At 35.1% G+C, this 20,391-nt stretch overlaps 1 protein-coding gene and 1 long non-coding RNA gene across 5 annotated transcripts in view; both read right to left on the bottom strand.

Annotated features, from left to right (window-relative positions):
* LOC127833531 (beta-arrestin-1-like) overlaps positions 1-20,391 on the bottom strand; it is a 99,046-nt gene that overhangs the window by 28,675 nt on the left and 49,980 nt on the right. For 3 of the 4 annotated variants that reach the window (XM_052358832.1, XM_052358831.1, XM_052358830.1), the window contains 5 exons: positions 17,381-17,472; positions 4,410-4,552; positions 3,463-3,561; positions 2,674-2,733; positions 498-565 (listed from right to left, as the gene is read on the bottom strand). In XM_052358832.1, coding sequence (XP_052214792.1) covers positions 498-565; positions 2,674-2,733; positions 3,463-3,561; positions 4,410-4,552; positions 17,381-17,472 — 462 coding nt within the window. Of the gene's footprint in view, positions 1-497; positions 566-2,673; positions 2,734-3,462; positions 3,562-4,409; positions 4,553-17,380; positions 17,473-19,484; positions 19,607-20,391 lie in introns of those variants that run through there. The other variant, XM_052358833.1, reaches the window with a different exon arrangement.
* Positions 13,211-17,275, bottom strand: LOC127833532 (uncharacterized). The gene is made up of 4 exons (XR_008027459.1): positions 17,225-17,275; positions 16,653-16,756; positions 13,461-13,512; positions 13,211-13,252 (listed from the first exon to the last, which is right to left on the bottom strand). It is a non-coding gene; the product is annotated as an uncharacterized LOC127833532 (long non-coding RNA).

The raw sequence follows: 20,391 nt of genomic DNA, 5'->3' as shown, positions 1-20,391 counted from the left end.
TTTGTTTTTCTAGAATTATTTCAATAACAGGTTACAAATGTTTGAAAAGCATTAATTATATGCGCATTTTGTATTAAATATGATTTAAATTAAAACCAGTTTGACCGATACTCAAAAATAAGTAGTGAATATTATACCTTAATGCACACATCAACAAAACTTAATTCTTCATAAAAAAAGCATTTCATTTGTTTAATCTTAATCATTAGAAAATATTCAAGAAACAAAACAAATGAATCTTTCAGTTTTACCTTATGACATGCACTATTGACTCAGGTATTGTTTTTTTTTTAATCAAATCAAATATACCCTTTTTACTCACCTGGCAATTAGGCCTTCATTTAAGTTGAGCCCAATGGCCCTCAGACTTTTTAGATAAAACACTGGAAATGGTGATCACCGACCAACAACACTCTTGAGTAAGCAAAGGAAACCCAGCCCATACTGTAATGGTTACCACAAACCAAACTCACATGCACTTTTGGTTTTTAATTTACCTTTTATGAGGTTTCTCATCCAGACTCTCTGCTACATATGTCTTCAGTTCATAGTCAACACCACACGGCTGAAAATGTAAGATCGTGCAGTAAATATACCAGTATTTTATCGCCAAATGCATGGTAAATATTCTACTATTACATCGCTAACATGTAGCTTAAATCAATTTTCAACTCTTTAAAATTACTTTTTAAAACTCTGCTTTGCCAAATATTTGTATATGCTTTTATTTGTTTTTAAACTATACAGAAATATTTATATGTTTAAATTAGTAAATATATCTTAAACAAGATATGTGTTTGTCAGAAACACTATGACCCTTTTTGCGCTGCTTTGAAGCTATATAATTGACCTTTGACCTTGAAGGATGACCTTGACCTTGACCTTTCACCACTCAAAATGTGCAGCTCCATGAGATACATATGCATGCCAAATATCAAGTTGCTATCTTCAATATTGCAAAAGTTATTGCAAATGTTAAAGTTGGCGCAAACCAACCAACAGACCAACAGACCAACCAACCAACAGACAGGGCAAAAACAATATGTCCCCCACTATAGTGGTGGGGGACATAAAAATACTATACAAAGTTTTCTGTTTTTAAGGTAGCGCACCCCTAATGATTTCCTGCGATTTCTTCGAAGGTTGAGAGCCTAATATAAGGTGCCGTAGCCTAGTGGTTAAGGCGATAGACTTGAAATCTTTTGGGATATTCCCGCGCAGGTTCGAATCCTGCCGACGATGTGTACTTTTTTGCGACGCGTTTTATTTCTTTTCTAACGTAATTTGATTTAATATGGCATATAAGCTATGTTTATTGTTAAATATGTTGCAATTATTATGCACATTCTTCAATTTTTAACATTAAAACAACGTTATGGCTAAATTGGGTGATTTACTGCTGAAAATGCGAACCATGCATGTTGCATTTTTATTTTTATTTAAAAAAGTAAACGGTAAATCTGTCTATTTCTTGGTATTTTTGCTGTATATTGTGTATCTATTTAAACTAAGTTCAAAATATTACTTAAATGATACTAGTTTGAATTTTATGACACTTTGTTTTTAACCAACCCAATTTCTACTTGCCTGAAACCACTTACATATTATGGCGCTCTTCCATAGATAACAAGTTATAAAAAATAAATGTCTGTAAAAGAAAACTTTTTTCATCTTGTTTAAAATTTAAACACCTTTACTGCATCTGTTCACACCAACTGTATGCCTATATTTGGAAATCTGGATGAATTATGGAACTTTCATATACCCCAGGGGTGCACATAAACTGGACGAAAGCCGAGTGTGGGGGTGGTTTTGAAAAAATCAGTATATTTTTTTTTAAAGCATGGAAAGACAACCTAAAAAATTGCATGTAGTTCAGTGACATGATGCTGATTAAGAAAATAATAGTTTGGATTATATTTGGATAGGTGCCCATTACGGGTGCGCTACCTTAAAGCTAGTTATTGAAATTATACACCAGGATGTATTACTATTTATTACAGATGTTCGCATAAAAACAATGTATCAATCATATGTAAAATATGAGTATATAACATTAACATACTGCCATTACCATTTTTTCACTTAAAGGAGGTAATTGGGCAAATATAGCCCTTACCTAATTTACCTTATTTTGACATCTACCATACATGTATGAAGATAAAACACAAGTTACTAAAATGTGTGGAAATGTGTGTTTCAATTAATTAATTTACTTTCTAGAATTCTTAACACATTTGCGAACAACCTCAAAAGTAATACAGTAATATTTAAAACAGATTATCATCAAATGTAACAAAATATTATCACTGCACACATTTCAGTAGAATTTTTCCTAGATTGATCTGAAAAATGTGCATTAGGAAAACACTTTCTTCAGACCGGCATTTTATTTACACACCTCTGCAATGCTGTGTGGTCTAAGAATATGAACCACATTCTAGATCAATTGACCTGTACAGTCCCCTTTAGCTAATCACCAACAACGCTTTCTTCCTAAACTAGATTTTTGCTAGGAAAATACTTCCTGTAAACAAAAGATACCATACAAGCTGAGAATGTCTGCCCTGATTAGCCTGTGCAGACTGCATATGCTTATCTCTGATGACACATTACGCACATGCATTAAGCCCCGATTTCCCAGAAGCTACAATGTTTGGCCCAGATGTGTACCTTTCCTGTGTCCCCTGGAGCAGGCTGCAGGGTGACGGATGCAGGGGCATTGGGAGGTAACTGGAACACAAATGCAAGAACAACGTAGTTTCACAGCGATGACAAAGAAATCAAATAATATTTACTCTTTTTTTTTTTAATCTCAAGACATTGTGAAACATGGCAAGGTTAAGGTGGCTGGTAAGAGGTTGTTTCTTGCACAGGGTTTATGCTTACATTTAGTTTACATAATTGTTTCAAGATGAACTTTATTTCCATATTAATTATCACATACTCATTGTATGCATACTATGTAACTTACTGCTTCATGAACCAATATAGTAACTCAAAGATGAATGGGTCAGCATTGTGTCCAGGTTTCAATATTATGTTATACACTGCTTCATAATACAGTCTATTACTCCAAAGATAAGGGTTAGAGTTTTCCTAGTATATACCTAAAACACTTGTATTTGCAGTCAGAGAAAATATATATGATACTTGAGTGTATATACAAGACAAACAAAAAAAACAGAAAGGGTTAAGAGTTTGATTCAAGTTTTACTACTATGTTACATACTGCTTAATGAATAAGTCGGCATTGGGTCCAAGTTTCACTACTTTTTCTACACAGAATTACATTAATAAGTCCATTCTCTCATAAAGAAGGGGTAAGCATTTTGTCCAAGTTTTACTGCTATGTTACATACTGCTACATCTTCCAACCTATTACTTCAAAGAAGAATGGGTAAGCGTTGGGTCCAAGTTTTATTGCTATGTTACATACTGCTACATGGACCAGCCTATTACCTCAAAGAAGAATGGGTAAGCGTTGGGTCCAAGTTTCTTGATGAGGCGTTCTTGTAGTCTTGTCAGTGGTTTATGTTGGTCTTTCACTGCAGGGTACACCTGTGACACAGTAGTTATATGTTAGGGAGTAATTCAAATACATGTATTTCATATGTGAAGTTATGTCAGAGCAAATAATTATCGGTATATGAACTTCATTTGTTTTTTTGTTTTTTGCCGAGTTCATGAGTATTTCAGTCAAAATACTGCGGTTAAGTTTTCATTTTAAAGAAACTCGCTCAGTTTCAAATTGGCAAAATGACAATTTGCTAAATTTTGTCATAGATTTAAAAATGAATTAATGCATACTTTCAAGCAACAAACATAGGACTCATGACTTACAATCAAAATTGTAACAAATTATAAAATGATGGTTAGGCTTTTCATCAATAATTTAGCAAACAAACATGAACTTCCGACAGAGGGTTCTTACTACATTAAAAGCCAACATGGTGTTGTGGAAGGGAGTTCATTTTTGCTTCTAGAGGCACCCATCTTGATTACCTGGGCAGGCAGATTTTTGGTTTATTTTTGTTTCCTTATCGTTATTATTTTTTTGTATATTATTTTTTTTAGTCCAAATATGAAAATTGTGTCAGTACCTTAATTTAATCTATGAACAAGTCCCTAAAAACTGGTTCATATTTAAGCTTAAAGCATAAAACTAAATAAACGGTTTATGATAAATTGAGAGGAAAAAAAGTAAATTAAAGAGGACCATAAGTTAGATCTGTTCTCTGTAGTGCTCTGTGCCAATGATCGTTTTTCAGTAAGATGTGTACTGGTTTGGTAGAGTCTCACTATTATAACCACTTCTTTTACTTTCACATAAACACTGTATTCTGATACGAGGAATAATTTACCATAATTAAAATATGAATCAAATCCTGATATATCCAGATTTGTACCTGCATCGAGGCAAGAAATAGATCTTTGCGAAAAGTGAGACCAAGGACATCCAAATCCTCACGTCCATATCTGAACGCTGCCAACACGTGTGCGTAGACCTTGCGTTCCTTCAAGTACTCTGGGTCCACCAGCACAACGCCATCTGGGATCAGAAAATATATAAGTGTCAATGAAACACTTAACCCTTTACCACTTAGATACGTATTTTCACACATTTGTAGACCATTAGAAAGTTGAATTTAATTTAAGACCTTTCTTACTAGATTCAAATTGTAAAGGCTTCATTTCCAACCCTAAGATACTGATGAGCAGCAAACAGTATAAAACCTGAACAGACTGCGAGTTACCCCCAGGCTGTCCTGGTTTTGTGCTGGTTGCAAAAGCCATTTTCACTTTTGTTCTGAGTGAGAAAGGGTTAACCCTTTGCATGCTGGGAAATTTGTCGTCTGCTAAAATGTCGTCTGCTGAATTTCTAAAATTAGCATTTTCTTCGATTTTTTTTTAAAGAATACTATCAGAATAGCAAACAGTTTGGATCCAGATGAGACGCCACGTTCTGTGGCGTCTCATCTGGATCCAAACTGTTTGCAAAGGCCTTCACAACTCGGTTCCCGCACTGTAAGGGTTAAACCCATTTCATTCAGAACGTGGCTTTATACCTATTGCCTGGATATCTAGTTGCATAGAATTATTTCTGTGTGAGAAGTTAACCTTTTGCATGCTGGGTAATTTGTCTTCTGCTAAAATGTCGTCTGCTGAATTTATAAAATTAGCATTTTCTTTGATCTTTTTCAAAGAATACTATCAGAATAGCAAACAGTTTGGATCCAGATGAGACGCCACGTTCTGTGGCGTCTCATCTGGATCCAAACTGTTTGCAAAGGCCTTTAAAATTCAGCTCCAGCGCTTTAAGGGTTAATCCCCACAAGATTGTTCAAATGATGAACTTTGTAAAAAAATACTAAAGACTGTACAGTGCCTCAACAACAATCTCATTTTGAACATAATCAACATTCCATAAATTGGTTTTAAGTAAAGCTCACCAATATTAACATGGCAACAACCTTCATGCATGAATATTTAAAATACTGTTGTGGTGAAATAATTTAATTTTCCATATTTGATGCAATTAGATTCTATCAATTTGTACCTTACTGTTATATGTCCTCATAAAACTTGTGCAAAATGTGCATGAACCAAATTAATGAAAAACGATCCAACCTCATAATTTAAGCTGATGAAGTTCTACAAAGAAAGGTTAATGTTGTCTAACTATTCAAACTAAATTATTGTTGCATTGACATAAATTGTCTGGCAATGTGTTTTTTTTTAACTTTTTCATTAAGTGAAATTGTACAACTTAATGAGAAAATATCAAAAACTACAAACAGTCCAATAGGAGAGATGATAAAGCTAAGTTCCATTCTTAATCTATGCCTAAAGGCCTTAAACACTTAAAAATGCCATCAACCATCCAAATACCATCAACACCTCAAAATGCCATCAACACCTCAAAATGCCATCAACACCTTTATATGCCATCAAACCTGAAACATAGCCTCACAGCACATACAAGTGCTTACACTATTCGGAAGTTAAAACTTGCAAACTGCATTGAATCTAATGCTCAGCAGATTTCTAAATTTGCAATCAACTCTCAATAAGGAATAATTCAGTAATAAAACAACAATCACAGAAATAACACTCAGACTTATGTGGTCAGTGTAAAGTCTGTTTATTCAATTCAGCAATTTTGAAAAGTGGTATTCCATGTAATAAACTCCATAATTGATCTTTTTTATGCGCTTATGATGAAAAACTAGGACCTTTGACCTAGTGACCTGAAAATCAATAGGGGTCATCTGCCAGTCATGATCAATGTACCTATGAAGTTTCATGATCCTAGCAATAAGCGTTCTTGAGTTATCATCCGGAAACCATTTTACTATTTCAGGTCACCGTAACCTTGACCTTTGACCTAGTGACCTGAAAATCAATAGGGGTCATCTGCAAGTCATGATCAATCTACCTATCAAGTTTCATGATCCTTGGAATAAGCGTTCTTCAGTTATCATCCGGAAACCATTTTACTATTTCGGGTCACCGTGAACATGACCTTTGACCTAGTGACCTCAAAATCGATAGGGGTCATCTGCGAGTCATGATCAATGTACCTATGAAGTTTCATGATCCTAGGCATAAGCGTTCTTGAGTTATCATCCGGAAACCATTTTACTATTTCGGGTCATCCTGACCTTGACCTTTGACCTAGTGACCTGAAAATCAATAGGGGTCATCTGCGAGTCATGATCAATGTACCTATGAAGTTTTAGATCCTAGGCATAAGCGTTCTTGAGTTATCATCCGGAAACCATTTTACTATTTCGGGTCATCCTGACCTTGACCTTTGACCTAGTGACCTGAAAATCAATAAGGGTCATCTGCGAGTCATGATCAATGTACCAATGAAGTTTCATGATCCTAGGCATAAGCGTTCTTGAGTTATCATCCGGAAACCATTTTACTATTTCGGGTCACCGTGACCTTGACCTTTGACCTAGTGACCTGAAAATCAATAGGGGTCATCTGCCAGTCATTATCAATCTACCTATGAAGTTTCATGATCCTAGGCATAAGCGTTCTTGAGTCATCATCCAGAAACCATTTTACTATTTCAGGTCACCGTGACCTTGACCTTTGACCTAGTGACCTCAAAATCAATAGGGGTCATCTTCGAGTCATGATCAATGTATCTATGAAGTTTCATGATCCTAGCCCCAAGTGTTCTTGAGTTATCATACGGAAACCACCTGGTGGACGGACCGACAGACCGACCGACAGACCGACATGTGCATAGCAATATACCCCCTCCTCTAGGGGGGCATAATAATGCTTATTGGTGTCATTTCTGGGGGTGGGGTGGAATTTTCTCATGATGTCTTTAATGTATCAATTATAATATATACAGCAAAAAACACATATTTTATTGTCGGTGGTTAAAATTTTTATTCAAACTTGGCTAAATAGTTAGAATTCCACAAGGCATTGCTGTTTTTTTTATATAATTGTTTGCATCATTTTATTTGGTTATATCAAATTCACTTCTCCATTATAAGTAAGTAAGTAAGTAAATTATATATTTCAGTTTAAGTTTATGCTGTGAACATGCACATAATTTTTAGTATTGTCTTGCCCATTTTGTAGACAACACTATAGTTACACTATGTATACTTTTGCAGCAGTTTTGAGCAGCCTCATCAACGTCAAATATGTCATGAAGTATGGGATAAAACAAATGAGCATACAAATATTCAATGGAGTAAAGTAGCAGGATTTTACTGGATTTTGTTTTCATCTTAGAATATGTTTTTGAAAAATAAGTAAGTCATTAAATTCAACTAATATCAATTTAATTACATCAGTTCAATACATTTTGTCAGACCTGTAAAAATAATTTGACACAGTGTAATACAAATGTTGAAGAATTACAGATGAGATTGACATTTCTCCATTCCCAAGACTGTCTGGGCTGGGAAAGTGTCACCAATCTGTACTGAGAATGACACAAAATATTAAACAAATGAGAGCATGCTTTATAAATGAGAAAGGTTTAAGAGCGCGAGTCGATCAAAACAGAAAAGACCAAATACATATATACTTGAACCACGCTATTTTGAATAAGTTGGGACCATAAAAAATAGTTTGGACAGGAAAGTCATAAATGCATTGTTTATGTTGTACTAATGTTAAAGTAAATGTATGTGTATGCTGTTATCCAACACCATAAGTAAAGTTGATTGTATGGATTATAGACGCCTTTTAAAAATTATTGCAGAACTTGAAAAATCTACTATGTGTTTTTTTGTTTTCGATATATTCAATAAATAAATCAAATAAAATGTAATATATTACTGAGCCCTATATGGATGACCACTGCCAAATGTATAAACAAGTATATCCAATTAATGCTGATGATTAACTCATAAACTAGTATATAAAATTAAAACTGATGATTCACTCAAAAACTAGTATATCCAATAAATACTGATTATTCACTTGAAAACTAGTATATCCAATAAATACTGATTATTCACTTGAAAACTAGTATATCCAATTAATACTAATGATTCACTTGAAAACTAGTATATCCAATTAACACTGATGATTCACTCAAAAACTAGTATATCCAATTAATACTGATGATTCACTTGAAAACTAGTATATCCAATTAACACTGATGATTCACTCAAAATCTAGTTTATCCAATTAATACTGATGATTCACTTGAAAACTAGTATATCCAATTAATACTGATGATTCACTTGAAAACTAGTATATCGAATAAAAGGGAATCTAACTCACACCTATTGGCTTCATATTTAACTAGACCTTTGTCACAGATGTGAACTATACCCCCACATGCTGCATTGACACAGAATATTTTGCATGCTGTTTTTACAAAACAAAAGAAGCTAATTTATGGCGATTTTTAAGAATTTTTATGCCATTAAAATTTTTGACCTTTGAACTCCTAAATTTTTTTGCATCCCACGCTGTCCAATGACTGTGAACAAAATTAATGCACAGAGTCATTTTAAAATCTCACAATGAATGACATAGTTATGGCCCGGATGAGGTCATTATGGCCATTTTTGACTTTTGAACTCCGAGTGTGAACCTGACCTTGGAGATCGACGTAATTCTTTTGCATGACACATCGTCCAATGATTGTGAACAAATCTACCAAGTAATTTTAAAATATGACAATGAATGACATAGTAATGGCCCAGACAAGATCATTTATGGCCATTTTTGACTTTTGAAATAAAAATGTGACCTTGACCTTGGAGATATTGACGTAAGTCTTTCGCATGACACACCATCTTATGATTGTAAACAAATGTACCCAAAAATTTTAAAATCTCACAATAAATGACATAGTTATGGCCCGGACAAGATCACTTATGGTAATTTTTTACCTTTCACCTCAAAGTGTAACCTTGACGTTGCAGATATTGACGTAATTCTTTCGCATGACATTCCGTCCAATGATGGCAAACAAATGTGTCCAATGATTTTAAAATCTCACAATGAACAACATAGTTATGGCCCGGACAAGCTTATTTATGGCCATTTTTTACCTTTGAACTTAAAGTGTGACCTTGACCTTGGAGATATCGACGTAATTCTTTGGCATTACACACTGTCAAATGATGATGATAATGTGCCAAATGATTTTAAAATCTCACAATGAACAACATATATATATGTGGCCAGGACAAGCTCATTTATGACCATTATTTACCTTTGCACTCAAAGTGTGACCTTGACCTTGGAGATATCGACGTAATTCTTTCACATGACACACTGCCCAATGATGGTGAACAAATGTGCCAAATTATTTTAAAGTCTCACAATGAATGACAAATTTTTGGCCCGGACAAGCTCATTTATGGGCAACTTTGAACTCAAAGTGTGACCTTGACCTTGACCTTGGAGATATCAACGTACTTCTTTCGCATGACACACCATCCCATGATGGTGAACTAATGTACCAAGTCATTTTAAAATCTAACATTAAATGACATAGTTATGGTCCGGACAAACTTTTGGTTTTAAACGCACTAAGTGACCCTTTGACCTAGTTTTTTACCAGGCATCACCCATATTCAAACTTGACCTATACATCATCTAGATACAACTTCTGACCAAGTTTGTGAAGATCTTATGAAATTTTGGGGACACACACACTGACCGACGGACAGACGGTGCTGACCAACAGACAAAGTGACTCCTATATAAACAGCTTACCTTATAATAGGGTCAATATGGGTCAGATGATCAGTCAAATCTTAAAGACAGCTTACCTATAGGGTCAATGTTGGACAGATGATCAGTGAAATCATAACTAGAAATGGCGCGGCAGAGGCCGACGCGTATCCCCACGCCGAATGTTTGACCTAGGTGTGCCCCAGGGTTGGTAATGGGGCCATGCATAGCTGAGATTGACCATATTGTCATAAGAGAAGTTCATCATCAATTAGAAGTGAACTGGTGTAGAAACGAAGAAGTTATAGTAAAAGGCAATTTTGGGTGGGTGTGACATATGTGGGCAGGGCGCCCCAAGGTTGGTAATTGTGCCATGCATAGTTGAGATTGACCGTATTGTCATAAGAGAAGTTCAGTATCAATTTGAAGTGAATCGGTGTAGAAATGAAGAAATTATAGTAAAGGGCAATTTTGGGCGGGTGTGGTCTACCGTAAATTTGCGGCCATAAGTCGACCTAAAAACGCTCCCAAAATTGACTTTAAAAGTCAACTCGACTTATGGATGAGGTACTAAATAAAATAAAAAATAAACATATTTCTGTGCCTTTTTTTTTAAAGTAATAAATCTCCAAAGCGGAAGAATAATGACTGTTTACGGTAAGGCCGACTCGTCTTTTACTTAAATGTCCGCCGATAATAAAATACTCATGTTTACATTGGTTTTTAATGCAATAATCTTCGTAATAATTCCAAATAAAAACATGTAAAAATAACTTCGAAAATATTAAACATTTGTGAAATACGGTAAAGTGGCGAAAAATAAAAATAGCAATTTGTCTATCGATACATCGTCCGTTGTCTTCTAAGAACAATAGAAAATCGACTGCTGACACTTGTAACCATTTAAAGTTAATCCGTGTAAATACAAACTGTCAACAGGTGCAGATGTCTTTATGCCACCAATTATCGCTTCTCGGCCTTTTGACTAAGATCAAAGTGTAAAGTGTAGTGTTGGCATCCTTTCGATCATTTGTCTATAATTGCGTCACGCCTAAAATAGTTATCCGTTAATGATATGCACAACGGTTCTGCTGCACACTACTTCTGACCAATCAAAAATAATTACTCGATTGTTGGATACGCCTTTAACCAATCGCTATTGTTCAACTTCACATTGTATATTTTTTGATTGGATGAAGGTGTGGTTTCGTTGATTTATTCACAACTGTCCCACAATTAATGCATAATCGTTTCGTAAATATATAGATCTTATCTGAGTGAAGATTTCATTCATTGTTTGATTATAATAATATTACGCACTCACCCTGGATTATTAAAAAGTGTAATTGGACATATAAAATACACAATTACTTTCGATTATCTGCTAAGTATTATTAGAAAAGACGTTTTTCCAGTATGCAGAAAATATTCCTCGGGTATCTCGTGATTTACGAATATGTAACAGTCGAATAGCGAGCGATGCGAGTGTTGGTAAATTCTCGTGTTTCACGCATAATGGCGAAAGCGTTGTTGATTATTTGTGAGCAAGTTACAATTATTTTGACCATATAATGAATTTCTGCGTTCAAGATTTTACCGAATTTTCACATCAATAGCACTAACATTTGAATACAAAAATATATGCTCATAATATAAACGCTGACAGTTATTACGTTAAATGGGATAATAATTTTGATTTGTGAAGTATATATTTAGTTCGAAATAATGAATGATATGTTATTATGATTTTGAACAATAAAATATATTTTTCGTGATAATAAATAATTGAAACGTTGAATGTTTCATTTTAAATATATTTTTATTATTAATATCCCAAAAAATGTCAACTGCCGGTACAAAAGCCCTCAGAACCATGACTAAAACGTCACTTAAACATGTCCGAGATATTGAAGAAACTTACCCCCCGACTTATGGCAGAGTCAAGGCAAAAAACCAAGTTTTTCTAGCCACATAATACCCCTCGACTTATGGCCGAGGTAGACTTATGGCCGCGAATGTACGGTATGTGGGCGGGGCCCCAGGGTTGGTAATGGGGCCATGCATAGTTGAGATTGACCGTATTGTCATAAGAGAGGTTCAGTATCAATTTGAAGTGAATCGGTGTAGAAATGAAGAAATTATAGTAAAAGGCAATTTTGGGTGGGTGTGGTCTATGTGGGCGGGGCGCCCCAGGGTTGGTAATGGGGCCATGCATAGTTGAGATTGACTGTATTGTCATAAGAGAAGTTCAATATCAATTTGAAGTGAATCGGTGTAGAAATGAAGAAATTATAGTAAAGGCAATTTTGGGTGGGTGTGGTCTATGTGGGCGGGGCCCCAGGGTTGGTTATGGGGCCATGCATAGTTGAGATTGACCCTAATGTCATAAGAGAAGTTCAGTATCAATTTGAAGTGAATCCGTGTAGAAATGAAAAAGTTATAGTAAATGGAATTTTTTGGTGGGTGTGGCCTATGTGGGCGGGCGCCCCCAGGGTTGGGATTGGGGCCATGCATAGTTTAGATTGACCCTAATGTCATAACAAAAGTTCAGTATCAATTTGAAGTGAATCCGTGTAGAAATGAAAAAATTATAGTAAATGGAAATTTTTGGTGGGTGTGGCCTATGTGGGCGGGGCGCCCCAGGGTTGGGAATGGGGCCGTGCATGGTTGAGATTGACCGTATTGTCATAAGAGAGGTCCAGTATCAATTTGAAGTGAATCGGTGTAGAAATAAAGAAGTAAATGTAAAATAACCTAAAAAAATGAGTGATAATTTCTGACGCGGCCCCACCCCAACCGCTATAACTTTTGACCCAGGGGTCAGATCAAAATTCCAAATAGTGCAGGGTCGCACATATGCTAATAGCTACCATGTGTGTAAGTTTCAAGGTTCTAGTGCTTTTAGTGTAGGAGGAGATAGTGGCCAGGACCGACGGACAGACAGACGGACGGACGGACGGCGGAGATAACCACAATATCCCCACCTTTTTTTCAAAAAGCGTGGGGATAAAAACAGCTTACATGTAAGTTCAATGTGGGTCAGATGATCAGTGAAATCATAAAGACAGCTTACCTATAGGGTCAATATGGGTCAGATAATCAGTGAAAGCATAAAGAGAACTTACCCATAGGGTCTATGTGGATCAGATGATCAGTGAAATCATAAAGACAGCTTACCTATAGGGTCAATGTGGGTCAGATGATCAGTGAAATCATAAAGAGAGCTTACCCATAGGGTCTATGTGAGTCAGATGATCAGTGAAATCATAAATACAGCTTACCTATAGGGTCAATATGGGTCAGATGATCAGTGAAATCATAAGGACAGCTTACCTATGGAGTCAATATGTGTCAAACGATAAGCGAAATCATTAATACAGCTTACCTAAAGGGCCAATATGGGTCAGATGATCAGTGAAATCATAAAGACAGCTTACCTATAGGGTCAATGTGGGTCAGATGATCAGTGAAATCATAAAGAGAGCTTACCCATAGGGTCTATGTGAGTCAGATGATCAGTGAAATCATAAAAACAGCTTACCTATTGGGTCAATGTGGGACAGATGATAAGTGAAATCATAAAAACAGCTTACCTATAGAGCCAATAAGAATCAGATGATCAGTGAAATCATAAAGACAGCTTGCCTATAGAGTCAATATTGGTCAGACGATAAGTTTAATCTTAAAGACAGCTTACCTATAGGGTCAGTGTGGATCAGATGATCAGTGAAATCTTAAAGACAGCTAACCTATAGGATCAATATGGGACAGATGATCAGTGAAATCTTAAAGAAAGCTTTCCTATAGGGTCAATATGGGTCATATGATCAGTGAAATCATAAAGACAGCTAACCTATAAAATCAATATGGGACAGATGATCAGTGAAATCTTAAAGACAGCTTACCTAAAGGGTCAATATGGGTCATATGATCAGTGAAATCATAAAGACAGCTAACCTATAGGATCAATATGGGACAGATGATCAGTGAAATCTTAAAGACAGCTTACCTATTGGGTCTATGTGGATTAGATGATTAGTGAAATCTTAAAGACAGCTTACCTAAAGGGTCAATATGCAGTGATTTTTTTGCTCAAATTTACAGCCAATTTTCGGCTGCTTCCCAATCGCAAAAATACACGTTTTTTCCCAAAAATCTGACCAAAATTCCCCCAAAAAAAGCCCAACTTTTTTTTTAGAAAGAAGTCTCATATAACTTAATTATGATTTCTTAAATCTAGGTCTCAACTTTATTTTTTAAACATCTTACAAAATATTTAACTTGAATCTAGTCATTTTTGTCCATAAATCATTCCCAAACTTGCCACTTTTATTGATTAAAAAAAATCCCAATTTGACCAGACTCCTTTTTCTAGATAACTCCCTGAACATGCTCTTAAAAACAATAACACTTCTGTTACTTATAATCCTATTTATAATGCTTAATTTTTCCCAATTTCATGGTTTATCGCTCTATTTTTCCCTATTTCACAGTTTATCGTGCTAATTTTCCCAATTCAAATGGCACAGGCTGTAACAAATTAAAGCAAAAAAAAAACACTGATATGGGTCATATGATCAGTGAAATCTTAAAGACAGCTTACCTATAGGGTCAATGTTGGTCAGATGTTCAGTGAAATCATAAAAACAGCTTACATGTAAGGTCAATGTGGGTCAGATGATCAGTGAAATCATAAAGACCGCTTACCTATAGAGTCAATATGTATCAGATGATCAGTCAAATCATAAGGACAGCTTACCTATAGAGTCAATATGGGTTGGATGATCAGTGAAATCATAAAGACAGCTTACCTATAGGGTCAATATGGGTCATATGATCAGTGAAATCATAAAGACAGCTAACCTATAGGATCAATATGGGACAGATGATCAGTGAAATCTTAAAGACAGCTTACCTATTGGGTCAATATGGGTCAGATAATCAGTGAAATCATAAAGAGAACTTACCCATAGGGTCTATGTGGATCAGATTATCAGTGAAATCTTAAAGACAGCTTACCTATGGGGTCAATATGGGTCAGATGATCAGTGAAATCTTAAAGAGAGCTTACCTATGGGGTCAATATGGGTCAGATGATCAGTGAAATCTTAAAGACAGCTTACCTATGGGGTCTATGTGGGTCAGATGATCAGTGAAATCTTAAAGACAGCTTACCTATGGGGTATATGTGAGTCAGATGATCAGTGAAATCTTATAGACAGCTTACCTATGGGGTCAATATGGGTCAGATGATCAGTGAAATCGTATAGACAGCTAACCTATAGGATCAATATGGGTCAGATTATCAGTGAAATCATAAAAACAGCTTACCTATGGGGTCAATATGGGTCAGATGATCAGTGAAATCATAAAGAGAGCTTACCTACAGGGTCAATATGGGTCAGATGATCAGTGAAATCATAAAGAGAGCTTACCTATGGGGTCAATATGGGTCAGATGATCAGTGAAATCTTAAAGACAGCTTACCTACAGGGTCAATATGTGTCAGATGATCAGTGAAATCTTAAAGACAGCTTACCTACAGGGTCAATATGGGTCAGATGATCAATGAAATCTTAAAGACAGCTTACCTATGGGGTCAATATGGGTCAGATGATCAGTGAAATCTTAAAGACAGCTTACCTACAGGGTCAATATGGGTCTGATGATCAGTGAAATCTTAAAAACAGCTTTCCAATAGAGTAAATATGGGTCAGATGATCAGTTAAATCTTAAAGACAGCTTACCTACAGGGTCAATATGGGTCAGATGATCAGTGAAATCTTAAAGACAGCTTACCTATGGGGTCAATATGGGTCAGATGATCAGTTAAATCATAAAGACAGCTAACCTATAGGATCAATATGGGTCAGATGATCAGTGAAATCTTAAAAACAGCTTTCCAATAGAGTAAATATGGGTCAGATGATCAGTCAAATCATAAAAACAGCTTACCTATAGAGTAAATATGGGTCAGATGATCAGTGAAATCATAAAAACAGCTTACCTATGGGGTCAATATGGGTCAGATGATCAGTGAAATCTTAGACAGCTTACCTACAGGGTCAATATGGGTCAGATGATCAGTGAAATCTTAAAAACAGCTTACCTATGGGGTCAATATGGGTCAGATGATCAGTGAAATCTTAAAAACAGCTTTCCAATAGAGTAAATATGGGTCAGATGATCAGTGAAATCATAAAAACAGCTTATCTATAGAGTAAATATGGGTAAGATGATCAGTGAAATCATAAAAACAGCTTACCTATAGAGTAAATATGGGTCAGATGATCAGTGAAATCATAAAAACAGCTTACCTATAGAGTAAATATGGGTCAGATGATCAGTGAAATCTTAAAGACAGCTTACCTATGGGGTCAATATGGGTCAGATGATCAGTGAAATCATAAAAACAGCTTACCTATAGAGTCAATATTGGTCAGATGATCAGTGAAATCTTAAAGACAGCTTACCTATGGGGTCAATATGGGTCAGATGATCAGTGAAATCATAAAGACAGCTTTCCAATAGAGTAAATATGGGTCAGATGATCAGTGAAATCTTAAAGACAGCTTACCTATGGGGTCAATAGGGGTCAGATGATCAGTGAAATCATAAAGACAGCTTACCTATAGAGTAAATATGGGTCAGATGATCAGTGAAATCTTAAAGACAGCTTACCTATGGGGTCAATATGGGTCAGATGATCAGTGAAATCTTAAAGACAGCTTACCTATAGAGTAAATATGGGTCAGATGATCAGTGAAATCTTAAAGACCGCTTACCTATGGGGTCAATATGGGTCAGATGATCAGTGAAATCTTAAAGACAGCTTACCTACAGGGTCAATATGGGTCAGATGATCAGTGAAATCATAAAGACAGCTTACCTATGGGGTCAATATGGGTCATATGATCAGTGAAATCTTAAAGACAGCTTACCTAAAGAGTAAATATGGGTCAGATGATCAGTGAAATCTTAAAGACAGCTTACCTATGGGGTCAATATGGGTCAGATGATCAGTGAAATCTTAAAGACAGCTTACCTACAGGGTCAATATGGGTCAGATGATCAGTGAAATCTTAAAGACAGCTTACCTATGGGGTCAATATGGGTCAGATGATCAGTGAAATCTTAAAGACAGCTTACCTACAGGGTCAATATGGGTCAGATGATCAGTGAAATCATAAAAACAGCTTACCTATGGGGTCAATATGGGTCAGATGATCAATAAAGTCTCGTTTTCCGAGGTAGACTGTGACTTTGCCATTGGGGCTGCTCTTCTTAAACACTCTGAAAAGACAAAATACACTGTAGGATTTAGACAAAATACACTGTAGGATTTAGTTTAGCTTTCATATCAAACCATTATAGAAATTATAAGAACTATATGATGAACATTGATTAACACAACCTTGACTATTATACATTACAGCAAGCGTATCCAATGCCAAATATAAGGAACAAATTGTTGAAGTTTACTATGAAATGCACAAGCCATTTTAACCATGTTATATAGCATTTACTAACTGTATATCAAATTTAGCATCAAAATCTAGAACAATAGCCCACACAAAATATATTGTCTTTTATATTAAGTGGAACAAACATTTGTTAGTAAATAGATCCACAATTTTTGCTCTTTACTGGATTTTCACTTATAAAAGATATACTTGTGTATTAAAATTGTTTATTTACAAAATCAATCATAACTAATTTTGTCAACATACCCAGTATGATATATTCCATTTATTACTCTGTATTTGTTTGCTGATCTCATTTGTTCAAAATCAAATAAAATCAAATCAATATTTATTTATTGTTGGTATGATATACAAACATTATAACACAAGCTATGAATATCTTTTGACCGTTTTGTTAACAAAACTATTATAATTATGTTTTAAAACAGTTTTATCTTTACCAGATCAGATTTACTTCATAATATTGGTCATATGTTAATATTTTTCCTGTCTATAAATATAACTTATATTGTTTAGTAAAAAATTGGCCATACAACAACTGCATAAATATGTTTAATTTTCCCATAAAAACAGGCAAGAATTAATAACAAATCCTTAGTGACTGACATTCAATAAACTATACAGCAGTCTTCCATGCGATGTTTTTCACGAGTTTCACAGGTAGTTCATCACGTGTTTAATTAATTAAAGCCTGCCACAGTGAAGAATACCCCCATCAAATAATTATGATGTATGTCATTATTATACCTCAATTGATAAAAATGTCCAAATACTTCTCCTGCTTTAATATGCCTTATTTTGGAATGAAAACATCCTGATTGGCAACATAATGCAATGATGAAATCCTCACAATAAGCGCAAAAAACTTGCAGATGTCATCATTTTGCAAAAATTACATGCAAAAGGTAAATGGAGATTTAACATGGGAAAGTTGCATGAGGTATAATAATATGCACTGCAGCACTTCAAGATAATTCCAAAAGTTTTTACTAAAAGAGCTTGCAAAATGTAGGTCAAATATTGTCCACAGATGCCTGTTTATGTTGTTTTAAAACAAAGGGCAATAACTCATTAAAAAATTATTCATCAAACCTTGACAATATGTACTGAAGCCCTTGGAGAAAATAAAACGTTAAATTTCAAGAAAAAATGTAGAAGTTGCGCTTATACGAATGTGACAGACACATGAAGACATGGATGCCTGCCATTGCTATATTTTTATGCAATTTGACAAGGGTTAATAAATAGGTAGAATTATGTGAAAAGAAAATGCTTGTTATAGAAGTTGAGTAAATTATCCTTTCAAAATTTAATGCAAATTCATAAAAAAAAGGGGGAATAATATTTTTGCGATTTAAAATATGCTACATGCCCAGTTCCCCCATTTTATTCATATTATTAAGTTTGTCAAGTAAATGTTGTTTTTTTTTAAAAGAAACTTGATATCCATTTCGTACTTATTTACATGTACATGTATCTTGCAGATTTATTTGCTAATGGTGGGAACTTTTATTATTGAAGTCATACAGTTTATGAAATGTAAATGGGCCGTGCTCCTTGAAAAATGGGTTTAATGCATGTGCATAAAGTGTCGTCCCAGTTTAGCCTGTGCAGTCTGCACAGGCTAATAAGGGACGACACTTCCCACAAAAACTTGATTTTTGCTAAGATGAGACTTTGTTCAAAAGAACAATTTCATAAAAGCTGAAAGTGTCATCCCAGACTGCACACAGGCTAATATGAAACGACACTTTACGCACATTCATTATACCCCCTTTCCACAGAGCACGGCTCAAATAACAACATTCATACGCTACTTACTCTGGTTTCTTACTTGAAGTCACCATTATTAATATTGCCTTAAATATCCAACAAAACGTGGAAATCTCTCAGAGATTATTTCTATAGGTCAGTTAAATGTTACCAATAATATTGTAAATAATATCGTTGCACTTCATTTTGCTGACTAACATTTACTCACACATTCAAGTAGACCTATAGATACTGTTTAATACAACAGTACACTGTCAAACATATTTTCACATTCATCTTGTGCTATTTAATTGCCTTTCATTCAATTGTGGAATGGTACGTTTACCTTATTTATAGTCAAACACAAAGAAATACAAATAATTCATTCAATATAAGATAGCAAACCAATGAAAGTTTCATGAAACCAATCCTTTTGTGAAACAAACATCTACTAACACAGCCAAACATTTGTGTTTACTACAAATGAATTTTGAATGCAACATGAAGATCACATGACTCCTTAGTAGAAGCTGCCTTCATCACAGAAGGGATGAAAACACCAGGCAAAGACACAGATAAACAATTTTTATACTCATTGTCAACTAGCCCATACCGTGTACCATACCATAAAGGATAATTAAGCAACACCCCATTAATTAGTGTAGCAATTAGTTGATTAAAAAAAACACAGCAGGAAATTCAAACAAAATCCAGACCAATCAAAGGCCAAAGTTTCATGAACAAACTAGAGCTTTGTCACAGACGTGACGTATACCCCCACGTGCCGCATTGACACAGACTATTTTGCATGCGGTCTTCACAAAACAAGAGAATCAAATTTAAGGTGATTTTTAAGAATTACAGGTTTTTTGGTCCACTTTTTGGGAAGATAGCCCACGGCTTTGGAATTGGGAATTTTATCGGCATTTTCATGAAATTGGGAAAATAAATTCATTAGCCTTTTTTTCCACACGAA

This window comes from Dreissena polymorpha, chromosome 6 (assembly GCF_020536995.1).
Source record: "Dreissena polymorpha isolate Duluth1 chromosome 6, UMN_Dpol_1.0, whole genome shotgun sequence".
NCBI lineage: Eukaryota > Metazoa > Mollusca > Bivalvia > Myida > Dreissenidae > Dreissena > Dreissena polymorpha.
This window is presented reverse-complemented; position numbering and strand designations above follow the sequence as displayed.